The 11,025-nt window shown below is 53.2% G+C and overlaps 1 protein-coding gene across 2 annotated transcripts; it reads right to left on the bottom strand.

Annotated features, from left to right (window-relative positions):
• Nucleotides 1-1,285: 1,285 nt before the first annotated feature.
• Nucleotides 1,286-3,901, bottom strand: LOC122681788. Of its 2 annotated transcripts, none has more exons than XR_006337105.1 (2): nt 2,682-2,851; nt 1,286-1,658 (listed from the first exon to the last, which is right to left on the bottom strand). XR_006337105.1 is itself a non-coding variant. In XM_043884222.1 (2 exons), the coding sequence occupies exons 1-2, from the start codon at nt 3,899-3,901 to the stop codon at nt 1,444-1,446; spliced, it is 609 nt and encodes a 202-aa protein (XP_043740157.1). In that variant the 3' UTR covers nt 1,286-1,443. The 2 variants fall into 2 exon arrangements, 1 of the variants encoding a protein (XP_043740157.1); XM_043884222.1 differs by lacking the exon at nt 2,682-2,851 and adding an exon at nt 3,508-3,901.
• Nucleotides 3,902-11,025: the final 7,124 nt, after the last annotated feature.

The following is an 11,025-nucleotide window of genomic DNA, read 5'->3' as shown; positions in this document are numbered from 1 at the left end:
GGGTGCCTAGAACATGGGAGATGCTGCACAAAGCCCAGTCTAATAACAGATGCTCCCAGACCTGCCTTAATGAGTCTTAGCATCAACCAGCGGGGTACTGGGGCCCCAGCACCCCGTCCACCCTGGGGCTGTCATAGGTGAGAAGATGGACAGATGGGAGAGGACTGTCCCCACACAGATGGCTGTTCTTTCTCACCACCCACCGGCCACCCTGTGGGCCCTGAGTCACTGGGGCATTCATTGCTCTGCTCTTGTTCACCAAAGCTGCTCATGAGGCCAGAGAGGCAGGGGCTGGGACTGAAAGGTTTGACCCCAGACCAGGCACTGACTCCCCCAGTCACTTTGGAAAAGAATTTTCCTTTGAAACAGGAAATGTGAAACTTAATGGAGAACTTTGCAGAATCTCACTAGTCTGTAAAAAGTCCTGAAATTGTTTTCATGAAAGTTTTACGTCAGCATGTGAGCAAATGTTCAGCTGCAGGGCCGTCAGAGGGTTCATCCCCAGTGGATGACCCTTAGAAGAATGATCGTGCAAAGGACAGTTGAGCAAACGTCTAAATGAACAAGATGCTGTTGTCTGCAGGACCTTGACAGAGACAGGATGCAGGAGGACCTGGTGACCTCAGGGAGCGCAGAGCTGGGGCCTCCTCGCCCCTACAGCCAGGGAGCCCTGACCTCCTTAGGGCCCACCTGGCTGTCTTCTGGAAGATGGCCTGATGCCAGTGAAATAGTGACTTTGAAAGGGGGCTTCCACCCGGAGCCAGGGCAGGTGGGGTCAGGACCCCAGTGGGCCTGGAAGTGGCCTTCCACATGGCACCAGGGGCGACGGGAGACCTGTCAGAGTAGACCACGTGGGGGACTCTTCTGGTCTCAGCCAGAAGAGGCTCAGCAAAGCCCTGCGCAGGGGGCCTGACTCAGGTTGCCACTGCTGCCCTTGCAGGGTGTCCACCTGTACCCCGACATCCAAGCAGCACACACACACTCTGACTCACACGGCGATTGTGCTCACCCCAGAGGACACAGGGACAGACTCAAGCAAGACTTTCTGGCATCTTCACCCCTTCAGAGCCAAATCAGAACCCCTAGTCTCCTGCTGTCCAGGACCAATGTCCCTGGAGTTTGTTCATCTGTAACCTTTTGTCCTCCTGTGTCCTTCCCACATTACAGGGTCAGGGTCTCAGAATCTATATATGGCTCTGTGTTGACTTTTTTAAAATGTCAGATATTTATTGAAGAATTTTACTTTAATTGAGGATATATTGATCCCCACCCCGCCCCCGCCCCGCAATGGTTTACACTTAAAAGATGAGACAGAACAACAGAGTGAATGAGAGTGGGTATTGGCCTCAAACATTAGACTGGCCCTGGGGTCAGTTCTGTCCATGTGACCTTGGATAGTCACATCACCGCTTTGGCCCAGTTTCTGCACCTGAAGAAGGAGGGCTAGGCAGGCCACCTCGTAGGTACCCTCCAGGCTCGAGTCCAGCGGCGCTTCCACACATGGCACTGGCTCCAGCACCTCCTTTGGGTGGGCAGGTAGACTGCCCCATCCTCCTCCTCCAAGGAACCTTGGTGAGTTGTGAGGTTCGGTGTTCGGTCATCTCTAAAGGCCAGCTGTTGTGGCAGAAAGGAGTGCAGGGAGACACCAGCTGGGGATCCTAGAGAGATGGTATCTCGTTGGGAGAAATTCCTTTTAAACTGGCTGTGGCCTGCCCACAGCCAGAGTTCAGCCCAGTCTGAGCGGCTTCACGGGGCCGTGTGCTGGGTTAGAACTTGGAGCCATCTACTAGACACACACCAGAGGATGAACCCAGGGCTTGAGAACCACAAACTGGGGTGTTCAGGTTTAGCACAAACTCCAGGCATCCATCTCTAGGAGCAGACTGGCCATTTGGCACAGAGATGCAAGCCTAGGTCCTGCCAGAACTCAGCACCGAGATTAGCGCATGCTCTGAAAGTGAGTCTTCCGCGTGGGATGGAAGGGCCCACCCTGGGTTCTGAGCCTGAGTCGATTTCCCCGCGAATTGTCTGCAGGGCTCTTGTTACGGCAGCTTCTAGCTTATCCTTGCGTTTCATGTCTCCAAGATGGTGTTGATGGATACGCAGCAAGGTTCTAACCACTGTGCAGGACATCTGTGCTCCAGCTGCTGCGGCCCACAGAGATTTTTGCAATAGTTGGGGGATGACTGGCTGGCACGATACATGCAGTACTGACAGGACTGCATCCTGCTAGTCAGGAGGCCCCTGGATCAGCAGACATTTCAGGGTTTTTAAGGTTGTGGTGGAGTATGGTTCTAGGGAGCTATGTTGCTTATGTGGGCTATGTAAGTCTCAATTGGAAACATTTGTTTATAAACATCAGCAAGGAGAACTTTGTCTAGATAGACCCTCCCACTGCCCCCACAAAATGACCTAAGAATTATGCTAGCACAGTGCCCGGAGTCACAGAGCAAGTTTCTGGAACATTCTAGAACCAAGTCCTCTGGTAACAACTAAATTGCCAGTGGTTTAGCCAGGCTCCTGGGCTAGAAAACGAAAGCAGGTCTTTCGTGTTAAAGGATTTTCAAAGCTACAAAGAAAGAACGGATGTTAATGCTGAGCCATCATTCACCAGCAATGTTAGCACATCACAGTGGTTGTGATGCTAAAAGCCTTAAAATGTTTAGATAAAGAATAAATACCTGCTGTGTATGAGGTGCCCCTGGCTTTCCAGAACACTCCACCCACTGGATTTTCCTATCGGATGTGCTCAAGGTGTCCAGGAGAGCAGAGGCAAGGCTCACAAGCAGCACCTCTGGGCTGGGGCGAACTCCCTGGAGCTGCATCCATGTCTGAGGCTCTTGCAACCCCATCTTCCTCCCTGTCTCCTTTCCCAGGTGTCAGACTTGCATGCTGGTCTGAAGGCTCTCCTGGCCTCCCCATGATCCCTCACCCCTTTACCCTTCACAGGTCCCACCTCTGATCCGCCCCCAAAAGCCTTTTAACTCCATCTCTCCTCTGCTTCCCAGAGAACCTGGCCCAAGAGCAGGCACAGAGCAGTCCATCCTGTATCCAGCCTGGAGGAGTGGGGATGGGCCAGATCAGTTGGATGGGGAGGGGCGCTCGGGAGCAGATCTATGGATGGATAAGTCTTGGCTGTGCTCTGTCTGAGGGGCTTTATTAGACAGTTGGATGAGGTCCTAATTACCCCTGGACCCGGGGCAAATGCTGCCTTTCCCACAAAGCCGTCTTGGATGTCGCCGTCAGGATGAACAGCGGCTGCCGGTGAGCGGACACGTAGCACACGCCGCGTGTGCTCACCACGCTGTAACTGTCCCCTATACTCAGTCTTCAGAACAATCCCACTTAAGGAACCAGAAGCTGGACTCCCGGTCCCTGTGCAGTGTCAGGCTACTAGACCGGGGTGCAGCGGACATGCAAGTCAACCTACACAGGACGCCCCCCTCTTCCTGCTGATTTCCTACACGGAAACTTTAAACTCTTTCCTATCAGAAATCACATCCGAACCACCTCTGAAGTCTCCAGTATCCATCCTGGGGTCCAGCATTCGGAAGGGCCTGGGCAGCAGACATTCCGGGACCTTCTTGGGCTCGTCTGAGCGCTGGTAAGCGTCCCCTTTCAGGGACAGCCCTGGCACCCTCAGCCACAGATGAGCTGGAGGTGGAAGCTGAGTGTGGCCACCAGGACCTGGGAGAGCAGTGACCTGCAGGGCCCGTCTCCTCCAACCCGGGGGGAGGGCCCCCTGCCCTGCTACTCCACGGCTGCCCAGGCACTGCTTGCTGCTGTGAAAATGAATTCTTCTTCTCTTTTTAGCACCACAGGGCACCCATTCTGAGCACCAAGTGATGCCCTGAAGCCCCTGGGAAGCTGACAGGCAGGAGCCTGAGAGGTTTGGCGCCATCCTTCCCCGGAAGAAAGCTGGCTTGTTCAGGAGCACAAAGGCTGGACGCTGGGCGGGTGACAGGCTGTGAATGCTAATGGGCCAGGCATGGGAGCCCCCCCTTTCCAGGGAAGGGCCCTGGGCCTGGGCCGGATGCTCCCAGCAGCAGCGTGACTGCCCTCCCCCGGCCCCTCCCCCAGCGCAGGTCGCCTGTGCCCATCATGTGGGGGCCGGGCTGAGCAGCTGTTACAGGCAGTGCAGCGTCTAAACATCCGTGCAAACTTGGACCAACAGGTCCTGCCGAAATGTGCTAACCATCTGCTTTTCCTTAGCTGTTTTTGAGCAAATTGTGTTTATTATGTTAATTTATTTTACTGTCAACAACACGGAATGACACAGTTGCCGATAAACAGCATCATTATGTATCTCATTCTGGCACCTTACCAGAACTTTTTTTTTCCCTCATGCAACAGGAGAAAAAAAAATACACATTGAAATGTTGATCTATTTAAAAGTGAGTCCTGGAGGGCAACTCATGAGGGGTCAGGAAAGGTCTTCCCTGGGGGAGGCACCCTCTCGGGGAGGGGTGGGGGGACCAGGACTCACACTTGGCCAGAAAAGTGGATCTCTCAGAAGCTGCAGGGCTGAGAAAGGCTTTTATTCATCTGATTTTTCTCCCCTAAACTTCCCTCCAAAACTCCTCCGATTTTCTAGGTGGTCAGGTAAGGGGACCAGGAAGAGTCCGGAAGATATGCCATGTGAGTGCCTTTGTGACTCACTAGGAACCACCCTAAAACCAAAACAACCAGGCCGGGGCTGGACCTTTTATTAATTAGGATCATCTCACAGGTGGTGCTAGTGGTAAAGAACCTGTCTGCCAACATAGGAGACAAAAGAGACGCGGGTTCGATCCCTGGGTCAGGAAGATCCCCTGAAGAAGGAAACGGCAATCCACTCCAGTATTCTTGCCTGGAGAATCCCATGGACAGAGGAGCCTGGTGGGCTACAGTCCATGAGGTCGCAGAGAGTCAGACACGAATGAAGCAACTTAGCACACACACCCCCATGTGGAGACCAATAAACTCCATACTTCCAGAGAAAGGGGAGGAAAAAAGGAGTGCTGGGTGGGGGACAGAGGAGCCAGAAGATACATTTCAGGATGGTCGGGGGGTCAGGGTATTGGCTTGGGATGGACTGGTCCCCCCAGCCGAGTGAATCCTGACCCTGCAGAACCTGAAGGCAGATTCATGCTGCTCCAGCAGTTCGCCAATTAGGCAATAAGCAACAGGGGGCAAATGCAGCTTCCTGGGAGGAAAACAGTTCAGTGCCTCGGACAGAGACCAGAGCTGCTTGCTGCAGCAGAAAGGAACAGGGTTCCTTTCATTCGGCTCACAGGCCTGCAGGAGACTGTCTGAACACCCCGATCCAGGCTGGCTTCCCTGCGTAATGGAGGGCTGCTTTGCCTGCCGACCCTCAGAAGCCAAGAGAAATTCCCAGGTGGGATTTTCTCAGCACAAATGACCTGCCTGATCAAGGGATCTGGTAGCCAGGTGGCTTCTGGTATCCTTGCAAATATTTGGTTTCAGAGAAGGGGTCACGTTACAACGGTTTAATATTTGGAGGCTGAAAGGGCTGCAGCAATAAGCTGTGTCCCCTTCTTGTCCCCCAGCCGCCAGCAGACAGCCCATAAAAACGTGGGGCTCATGTTCACACAGAGGGCTGCTGGTTTTATGGGCTGGGGGAGAGGGGCGGGAGAGGACGGTCATGGGCAGGCTGCCTGAGAGTCTCAATTAAATGGGTGTCAGCTGCCAGGGACACGGCAATCAGGAGGGGAACACCTGAGTCCTGGGCGCCTGACGTTGTGTGAGGGCCCCCTGCTCAGCCACAAAATGCCCGCAGACCTGTCCTTACCCTGCCTCCCAGAGCCAACATCTCCCCACCACCTGGTCCCACCACACGATGGCCCCAGTGCTCGCTCCTGCCCTCTCCAACTCACAGTGGGCCCCCAGCCTCCTCGCTTTCTCCCCTCTGTAGAAGCCCACTCACCCTTGGGAAAATGTAACACATTGGTTCACTCTAAAATAGGTGCTGGGGGTTTCCTGGTGGCTCAGTGATAAAGAATCACCTGCCAATGCAGGAGACACAGGTTTGATCCCTGGTCTGCGATCCCTGGGTGATGAAGATCCCCTAGAGGAGGGCATGGCAACCGCTGCAGTGTTCTTGCCTGGAGAATCCCGTGGACAGAGGAGCCTGCGGGCTACAGTCCATAGGGTCTCAAAGAGTCTCTCTGGAGCCCAGGAGCCATAGCTACTGAGTGCAAGCACTGCAGTTACTGAAGGCTGTGCACCCTGGATCCCATCCTCCTCAACGAGAAGCCTCTGCAATGAAAAGCCTGAACACCACAACTAGAGAGTAGCCCCCAGCTGGCCATAACTAAAGAAAAGCCAGCACAACAACGAAGACCCAGCACAGCCAAGGAGAAATAAATAAATAATAAAAATAATAAAGAATAAAATAAAATAGCCGCTTAAGTCGCATCTCTTCAAGGGCAGTTCCCATTGAATTGAGGACTCAGCCTGAAATCAAAGGAATGGGTCTGTTATTGAGGAGTGTTTCAGGAAATGACAGGAAAGGAGAAACTCCTGTCCCCTGCACTTCAAGCTCCTTCAGGAAAAAGGAAAGGAGTTGGGGACCCCGTCAATTCCCGGTGGCGGCTGCTCTGTAGCCCGGAATCCACTCTCTGCACCCTTGCTCTCTAAAAGTGGGTTGTTCAGCATCCCGGAAAACAAATCGCTTGGGGACGGACGCTGGGCACCAGGTGGCGCTGTTGCCCAGGGCCGTCTAGTTGCCCTCCGGGCGGGGTGGATGGGTAACGCGGGTGGAGAGAGGGTAACCGCGAAGTGAGGTCTTGGAGATTCGGGGTGCTTCCAGTCTGGAGTTCCTAACTCAGTAGTAACTAGAGGGCGGCGTTTAAAGAATGAAGCGCGAATTCTTCCATGCCATCCTCAATCCCCGTTATAAAGCCCAGCGATTCTCCAGTTCCTAGGATGAGGGGTTGGGGCCGGGTCAAAGACTTCGAATTGTGGTCCCCGAGGACGGGGGCGGCGAGGCAGGACACCGCTCTTTTCGGGTTCGGGCAGAGGGGTCCCAGGACGTTCACTGGGCAGTACGTGCCATCTTTCCAGGAGCGGCGCAGAGTCCACGGCTCCCAAAGCGGATCACAGCGGGTCCCGCGGCGCCCCCGCCCCCACCTTGGTCTGGAAAAAGCCAGAGCATCCCCTGGCGCTGGGCTTTCTTCACGTAAAGTGATTACCACGTGTCAGAAAGAAACTGCCGCTTTTCTGTATAACCACAGACCACTTCGGAGAACTGGGACTTGGGATCGAAAAGGAAAACTGTTTCAAAACAAAACAAAATACTGCAAGCTGGCGCTTTCCCCCCACCCCCTTCCCCCCACCCCCCATTTTTTTAAGGGAGGGAGGATTAAAAAACAAACAAAAAAGTAAGTCGGCATCTTCTCACAACTGCAGCTGATTTCCTGTGTAAACGAAAACCATGTGATATTCCATAAAGGCTTCCAGCTTTAAATGACAGGAAATGAAAACCATCACGGAAAAGGAAAGCTGCGGAGTCAATTCCCAGCGCAGATATCATTACGGCGACAGATCAGGGGGATGGCTGCTAATGGGGGCCGGGCGCCGGGGACAGTGACTCCCCCAGCTCCCACCCCCGCAAATGTTTCTTCTGCAGGAGAAATGGGGCGGCGGCGATCACACCCCGGCGCTGCGCCCGGCAACTGGGCTTTCAATTAGGGACCGAGCTGGGGAAAGCAATCCTTTCTTTCTGCTCGCCTCACCCGGGTCAGGTCACGACCCCTCCACCGCGTTCAATCGGCGGTGCCATCCATATGCATGAAGGCTAATTAACTCTGAAAGGCCCGACTGGCTGGGCCCTCCCCGCCGTGCAGGGGTGCGGTGGGCAGGGGTGGGTGGGGAGGGCGCGGGCCCGGATGGTCTCTCCCCCAACCCCCGCCCAGGCCCGGCCTCTGCAGCTGCTCCCGCGCCGGCCGAGTGCGCACGTGTGCTAGGGGAGCGCGCGTCTCCGCGGCTCGGGGACCTGAGAGGCCCGGGAATTAGCCGCGTCATTTGTCGCAAGCCTAGCAACACGTGCTGATTTATCCCGATGGCTCCCGCCTGGCCCTGCGCCCCGGGCCCCAAGTGTGAAAGGGATGCTAATTCTAAAGGGAGTTTCATGTTCCGGCCACAAGGCTTCTAGCCCCAAGGCTGGCTGCCTGTGGGAGGGAGCGTGGGTAAGTCCCTCCCACCTCTCTGGGTTCCTTGCCTTTGCTCTGCTCTAATGTGATGCTGTTGGGCTGGAAAATCAGTCAGGCACTTTTCACTGATGATAAATCCCTAGAGATCTAGCCAGCTGCCATATTTTCCCTAGCTCTGAATGTTTTTAGGTTTCCCAGTTCATGACAAGCCAGGAGGTACCTTGGTTTCCATGAGGTGACAATCTGCAGGGTGATATTTTCTACTTCCTTCGGTATCAGTTAAGACTCAAGTTTAGCTTTTACAGACTACCTTGAGCTAGTTTAAGCAAACTAGAGAATATATGACGGATACGGGGTTTGTTCCTGCACCCACAATCTAGGATGCGCCAGGCTCAGAAAGCTCCTAGTTTCTCCTTGTCTCACCTTTTCTTCTCTATTTCTGCTGCTTTTTGTTCGTGGACTGGCTTCCTCTCGACCTGTTTCTCAGTCTACCTGGCACAGAAGAGGGTCCCTCTCAACAGGTGAGCTCAGGGCAGACCAGGTGAGCTCAGGGCAGACCAGGTGAGACTGCATGGCCTGGTTTCAGGCACAAGCCTCGGATTGGCCCACCTTCGATCACCGTGCCTGGTCCTGGCCCAATCAGCTGTGAGGAGTTAGTCACATGATACAAACATGGCTGCCAAGGGCCCATTCCTGGAGGTAGGGACTACTTAAGGGGTGGGAGCGACCAGACATGCCAAAGGGCATGTACTTCTCTGTCACCTTCTGTCACATGTGACCTGCTTATTTAACTTATATGTAGAGTACATCATGCAAAATGCTGGTCTGGATGAAGCACAAGCTGGAATCAAGACTGCCAGGAGAAATATCAATAACCTCAGATATGCAGGTGACACCACCCTTATGGCTGAAAGCAAAGAGGAACTAAAGAGCCTCTTGATGAAGGTGAGAGTGAAAAAGCTGGCTTAAAGCTCAACATTCAAAAAACGAAGCTCATGGCGTTGGATCCCATCACGTCATGGTAAATTGATGGACAAACAATGGAAACAGTGACAGACTTTATTTTCTTGGGCTCCAAAATCACTGTGGCTGGTGACTGCAACCATGAAATTAAAAGACGACTTGCTCCTTGGAAGAAAAGCAATGACAAACCTAGACAACTTATTAACAAACAGAGTCATTACTTTACCTACAAAGGTCCATATAGTCAAAGTTACGGTTTTTCCAGTAGTTGTGTATGGATGTGAGAACTGAGCAATAAAAGCGACTGAGCACTGAGTAATTGATGCTTTTGAACTGTGGTGTTGGAGAAGACTCTTGAGAGTCCCTTGGACAACAAGGAGATCAAACCAGCCAATCCTAAAGGAAATCAACCCTGACTAGTCATTGGAAGGACTGGTGCTGAAAGCTCCAATACTTTGGCCACCTGATGCCAAGAGCTAACTCATTGGAAACGATCCTGATGCTAGGAAAGATTGAAAGCAGGAGGAGAAGGGGATGACAGGAAGAGATGGTTGGATGGCATCACTGACTCAATGGATATGAGTTGGAGCAAACTCCTGGAGATGGTGAAGTACAGAGAAGCCTGACTTGCTGCAGTCCAAGGGGTTGTGAAGAGTCAGACATGACTGAGCAACTGAACAACAATGTACTTATCTAATTCCGAGCCAGATTTTAACCAGGTGCAGGGTAATTTCCTCAGAGATGGCTCTATGGGCACCTGTCCCACAGCTAGCTTTGCCTTATACTAAAGAGGAGGGCAGGATTCCTTATACGGAGCCCAGGGTTGCCAGGGAGAACATGCCTGCCTTCTCTCAGTGAGTTAGCAGTGAGGTCACAGACTCCACCAAGACCATGGAGGAGGTGAAGCCAGCTTTCTCAGGAAGAGGTTTGTGGCCTGGGTCTGAGGAAGGGTGGGGATTGAGGTGGGTGAGGAGGGAGGGGGGACTGCGTCCTGTTCTGAGGGAACCAGAGCTTACCTGCACATGTGACCGCCTCTCATATCAGACCTCTTGAGGGCAGATCAGCTTGGGAAGTGGAACTCAGAGCTCTTGGACATAAAAAGTAAAATCTTCCTTGACTAGTTCAGCAGAAATTGGATTTATTAAGTGTATTAGTTGGGATGAGCTAACCCTATCTCAGCACCCAAATCAAAGTGGCTTAACACAATAAGAGGCTCATTTCACAGCACAGTCAGGGGGGACTCAAGGGCTCAGGCTCCTTTTTTCCTCCTGGCTCCACCACTTTCCAGGGTCTTTGTGTCTTCCACTGCATCCTCTGCCCTTCCTGGGAGGTAAGAGCATGGAGGATTGCACTGGGGGACATGGACGGGGGGTTAGGGACCAGGCATGTAAGTCCATCACTTCCGTCCCCATTAGTCACAACACAGTCATGTGACCACGCAGCAAAGCCAGGAAGGCTGGGAAAGGCAGTCCAGCAGCCCAGCTCCATGGATGCCCAAGGATGAAGAGAAAATGGGTCTGGTGAGCATCTAGCCATTCTCTTAGGTGATGTTAGAACACACAGAGTCACAGGCAGGTGGGGTAAGAGCGCAGGCTCTTACAGGAGCATTCCAGAAGCATTCCCAAACCCCAGCCTCAGACTCCATGAACAGGCTGTGGTGGCCTCTGCATTCAGAGCCACTAATTCCAGATGCCTGCTTGGTTGCACACACCACCACTACTCACACTAATGAAACTTCAGTCCCAGGGTTGACCTTTCCGTGTCTGGGAAACAGCTCCCACCACTGCAAGCCAGATGTCTCTGCCGTCACTCCAAACACTTTTTTCTTAAATACTTTCTGAAGTATTTAGGCCCCAGGCGGAAACTCCTTCCTCATCTGCTCACCCCCTTCTTTTCACCCCAGGCTACT

The sequence above is a fragment of the Cervus elaphus genome, chromosome 23 (assembly GCF_910594005.1).
Source record: "Cervus elaphus chromosome 23, mCerEla1.1, whole genome shotgun sequence".
Taxonomy (NCBI): domain Eukaryota; kingdom Metazoa; phylum Chordata; class Mammalia; order Artiodactyla; family Cervidae; genus Cervus; species Cervus elaphus.
Note: the sequence above shows the minus strand (reverse complement) of the source record. Positions and strands in the feature narration are given on the sequence as shown.